Source organism: Scophthalmus maximus, chromosome 11 (genome assembly GCF_022379125.1).
Source record: "Scophthalmus maximus strain ysfricsl-2021 chromosome 11, ASM2237912v1, whole genome shotgun sequence".
NCBI lineage: Eukaryota > Metazoa > Chordata > Actinopteri > Pleuronectiformes > Scophthalmidae > Scophthalmus > Scophthalmus maximus.
Window position 1 is genome coordinate 24272122 of NC_061525.1, and position 5379 is coordinate 24277500.

Consider the following 5379-nt stretch of genomic DNA (forward strand, 5'->3'; position numbering starts at 1 on the left):
TTGGCTCCAGCGACCCCCCGCGACCCTTCAATGGATAAAGCGGTAGACGATGAATGAATGAATGAATGACCTTCAGACATTTTGTCACTGGTTCTTTGTCCTGATGAAGCGTGAAGATGACGACTTTCTATGGAGGATTTCTAATATCTATTTTTAATTCAAAATCTTGCTACAACATCTGTGCATGATAAGGACGTGGTTATGGTCAGCAAAAGAACATTCCCAGGAGGGAAAGAAACTGAATAGATTCAAAGTTGTGCACGATGGAAATAAAAACACTTTTGGAGTGAATGAATCTCTACTCATGAAAGTGAGAAATGAATCCTGGCACACGAAGATAAAGAAAATACAAATGTGTCATATAATTCATTTTATTTATATCTTCAAACATGTATAAAAAAAAGGGCACAAACATCTGTTTATGAAATATTAATGATCAAGAAAATGTGAAATGGCAGCTGACGTACCGGTTTCCTTTTCAATTATTTTGTCAAAACTCCTTAAGCCTGAAATAAACATCTTCATCATCTTCATCATCTTCATCATCATCATCTTTCCCTGAGAAAGTCGGACATTTTGGTTTTATCAAGTCACACGATGATAAAAATACATTTTCAAGACTCTTCAATGTTAAATGTTGGTCGGAACTCACTCGTGTCTCACAATTGTAACAGAAAGTTTGAGATTCACCGAACCAACGTTTCACGGAGTTCATCATTGACACAGAGATGTGAAGCGTTGCACCGGATGGTGGGCGGCTCCTGCTACACGACGACGCGAAGCTGAAATAAAAACAAGGCTCCGTCGGACATGGAGATGAAAACGAAGGCTGGTCTGTTCTGCTCCGGTTGGATCAGGCTGCTCGTGATTCATCACGCGTGTTGATGTAAACGTAGAATAACAGAACGGCATCGAACGAAGTCTGATGGCGTCAGTGTCAGATGACAGATCGGTGCATCCCGACACAAAATAATAAAACAGGCAGCGACTACAAACTACACAGAGTTCCGCAATAAGAGATCATCGGAAGTCGTTTCACACTTCCCTTCAGTTTGTTCCGTGTTTCATGAATCTGATGAGCCTCGTATTCCCTAGTGACCTTTTTCCAAACGCGCACACACACTTCGTGAAGTCCATTTATTCTGGTACCTGCTCCAACACACTGAACTTCCTGCACATGTGAACATGAACTTCCTGTCCGCGCCCTCCGTTGCACCTCGGACCTCGGAGCTGGGGATTTCTGACTCTGAGGTTTCATAAAAAGTGGAATGTAAAACACGGATGTGCTTCGGAAAAGCAGAGCAGTGATTTTCTTTTATAAACAGACACATTCCATATGAAGATTTCCCCGTAAGTCATTTTGCATTGCGAATACACGACTTGTTACAAAAAGCGTTAATGAAATATAAATACTCAAGTGCCGCCACGGTGTGACAAGGCAGTTTATGTTCCACATACTTTCATAAGTTTGTCGGGAATGGCAGTCAAACAACAAACGAGTTTTACATTAGCTTTAGCTACATTAGCATAGATAGCAGTTTAAAAGTATAAATTCTGAACCACCAGACTCTTCGTCATTAATTTATTGTTATATATTAATATGATTCGTGAACATCATCTGTTGGCGTCACGTATTTTGAAGTGCTGCTGCCACAATGTGTGTTTCCACTTTCGTGCACGATAATTGAAATGAACGGTCAATTTTTCCGACACGACTCAATAAGGCGCAAACCTCTGTCCTGAAGAACCTGAGGGGGGAAAGTGCTTCGTTCACCAGCGTCTCTGGGTGCTGTTCAGGTGGGCGGGGGCCCGTTGACGTATCTCAGCATCAGGTGGAAGCTGCGCGGCAACACGCTGCCACGGCGGCACGGCGACTCCTGGACGACCCAGATCAGACAGGCCAGCAGGGCCAGAGCTGCAGCCAGGACGAGGTAGAGGAGGGATGGGGAGGAGGAGGAGGAGGAGGAGGGGGTTTCACTGTGGAGGAGGAGGAGGCGTGGTTAAACACTTCACGGACAACGTCCTGACACTCCATGTGGTCGCGGCTCAGGAGGTGATGCCACAGTGAATCCGAGATGATGGTGCCGTTGATCGTGATTCGTTCAGTAGATGTGAGGTCACAGCACAACCAGGATGACGACAGTCACCAGTTAAAAAAAAAAAAGACGATACGGGATAGCGACCAATATACACAAACATATATATATATACTTTTTTTTTTTTAATTGGCAATGATTCCTAAGATGTCGCTATTAAACCACGACGAAATGTAATTGAGGCTGGTTATTTTAAAGTTCAACCATAAACTTTTTTATACATAACTAAAAAAATTTAAATAAAACACAAATACATCCAACTATATAGAACTTGAATTATTATTTTTTTTTTTTACATAAAATCGTTTTACCATCGCCGCATATCGTAAAATAATAATAATAATAATAAATTTCATTTATAGAGCACTTCATTGCTAAAAGCACTCAAAGTGAAACATAAACACCAATACTGATATATACCTGTGAAAGGGTCATATCATAATGAATGTAATAATATCTGCTGATTTCAATCAGAAAACCAATAAATCAGTCAAGCTCCAACATTAATTTCAATTAGAAACTAATATTATTTTGACGCTGGGAAACATTAAATGACTTGACTTGAAAAAAACTATGACTTTTTTGTTTTTGCACAGTTTTTCTGGAATATTAAATCAGATATGGAACTCTTTTGTCGGCCCCGACCTTCTACACTTTGCTCTTCACGACTACTTTCCGCCACTGTTCTGCTCATCTCTGTGGTTTAACTGAAAGTATCCTGCTCATTACAGTCGGCCGCCGTCTTTTATCGCCTCATCTGTGCACAAGTCCTGAGTGTTTCTGCGTTTTCTCACCTTTGTTCGGAGAAACGCTGCTCGGCCTCTTCACAACGGGTCGGTTCTCCTCCGGCCTGAACAACAGAGAGCGTCTGTTAATCCTCGGTGGTTTCAGGGCAACATTTCTCGAGTTTCACATGAAGAACTTTCAAAGAATATATCATCTCAAAAAACATCTTCCTGCACACACATCCAGTTGATTGCTCCCCCGGGGGCATCGGTTACACTACTTCTTTCTTGTTACCATAAAGTGCCTCGTCTGTCTTTCATAAAAACTTATCTCTGTTCCTCAAAATTTCACATTTACCAGTTTGAACCATGAAAAAAAAAATTCCCTTCATAATGTCTCCAACCCCACCTCGTAAAGCTAATACTGTGTTGCTAACAGTAGATATACCTTGGTCCTGATCTCTGACTTAGCTACCTTAGCTAAATTAGCTTGTAATGCTAGTGCTGCTAATGTTCGATATACCTAATTAGTCCTGATCAATTCTGACTTAGCTACCTTAGCTTGCTAAGCTAATTATGTGCGGCTAACGGTAGATATACCTTATCTGATCAACTCTTACTTAGCTACCTTGGCTTTAATGCTAATAATGTGTTGCTAATGTTAGAAAAACCTTGGTCCTGATCAGCTCTGATGTAGCTACCTTAGCTAACTTAGCATGCAAAATGCTGATAATTAGCTACGCCTGGCTTCTCCACTGATAGGCTACCCCTCGCAATGCTACCACGAAAAGAGAAGTATCAGAAGTTTGCTAAATGATGTTTAAAATTCATATTCTCTCACTAAATCTGGATTTGCAGGTTGATTTTCTGCTCTGAATTGTGTTGTGCTCGTTCAGTGCTAACGAAAAGTGCTATTTCACACAAACACGTTCAATCAAACTGTACAAAATCAACAGACCCTTGAAGAAACTCATATTCTAACTTTTCCTCTTTCTCTTTGTCTTTTAGTTTCTCTGTATTTCCTGCACAGGGACGGTCTGAACCCCGATGTGAGTCAGACTAAAGGAAAATCACAAACGAGGGGAAGAGGAAGTGAAGAGGAAGAAAGGAGAGGAGGAAGTCGGCTTTATGTTTCACTCCTGTTTTTATGGCGACAGTTAAAAGTGCAGCCGGAGCTCGACACAAATCAAGACTTTATGGATTCATTCCGTGGCCGAGCGGCGGCGGACGAGGCGGCGGCAAGAGGAGGAGAATAAATAGACGCTTTCACCAGTAACGATAGAGAGAGGGAGGGAAGATGAAGGCTGAGGCCGATGAGGTGGGGAGAGACGACGATAGAGGGGAGGATGATGGAGGACGCTTACTCAGAAATCCATCTTCGCAAACGTGTGATTTTCTTTGTGTGAGGAGAAAAATGAGATGATGTTTATGAATGTTGATGGATATTCTGATGAGAGGGGAAATCGCAACGATTGTGCTGAAAAAGCCGACACACACACACACACACACACACACACACACACACACACACATACACACACACACACTACATCTGAGCCGTCAAAGAGCTTCTGTGGCTCATTATTATCAAAGCTGCATGTCCGTAAAGGCTGTACGTGGCCACAGTACCTGGATGAGGAGCTACTAGGTAAGTGCTAACGTCTGGGACAATGTCAACCGTGTGGATGGTTGTATGGTGTATGGTGTATGGTGTATGGTGTATGGTGTATGGTGTATGGTGTAATGTTTATCCATGTTCACCATTTCCGGTTCGCATGTTAGCATGCTAACATTTGCTAATCAGCCAATTTACGCCATGTTTTTTCTTGAGGAAATGTTCCATCAGCCAGGCTGTGAACACACCGCTCGGTGAGAACCTTCAGAATTCAAACAGCAGTAAAAGTGGGGAGTCTGGTGAATGTAAGTGATACTGAAGTCTAGATTTCTGACTCAAACGTGAAGGAGAAATGAGGGAAAACCAAACTTAAACAGTTTATATTTCAAGACAAATTTTTGTAAAGTGACAAAACCAAAACATGTTTTTGGACGTTTTCTTTCCACTAGTCTGAATGAAAACATGTAATGGGAGAAAAAACTCGACTATCAGAAGTAACTTGTGGATGAAGGTGCGTTGACCCTCACCTCCCCGTCGGTCTGCACAGCTTTGGAACAGGAAGTCCTCCTCTCCGGAGGGGCGGGGCTCTGGACTCCCAGCCACGCCCTCACCCGCCTGCCGTCGAAGCCGACTGGTTCGCCGTCCTGTCTGTCGGGGGTGGAGGTCGCCCACTGGGGCTCCGCCTCCAGGTGGGTGTGGTCCAGCCATCCCAGATGCTGCACAGACAACATGATCTGATAATCAACATCTCGCCAACAATTTCTGTCCTGGTCTCTACTTCCCTGCTTTACCATCATGTTGCTCCTCCTTCATTATCGTTTCTCTCCGTCTGACCTTCTCCTGCGTCTCGCCACAACAGAGCTAAAGAGAGAAACTGATAGCTGACAGGATGTAGACGGGCAGCGTCAGTAAATCAGAAGAAGACGAGCGGAACTGTTGTAAC

At 43.0% G+C, this 5379-nt stretch overlaps 1 protein-coding gene across 2 annotated transcripts in view; it reads right to left on the reverse strand.

The window, feature by feature from the left end:
* Window positions 1-357: 357 nt before the first annotated feature.
* si:ch211-137a8.2 (uncharacterized protein LOC777613 homolog) overlaps window positions 358-5379 on the reverse strand; it is a 17020-nt gene continuing 11998 nt past the window's right edge. For both annotated transcript variants that reach the window (XM_047335500.1, XM_047335499.1), the window contains exons 10-12: window positions 4964-5152; window positions 2891-2946; window positions 358-1977 (exon numbers count right to left, since the gene is read on the reverse strand). In XM_047335500.1, the coding sequence (XP_047191456.1) occupies window positions 1794-1977; window positions 2891-2946; window positions 4964-5152 (429 nt within the window). In that variant the 3' untranslated portion in view covers window positions 358-1793. The remainder of the gene's footprint in view (window positions 1978-2890; window positions 2947-4963; window positions 5153-5379) is intronic.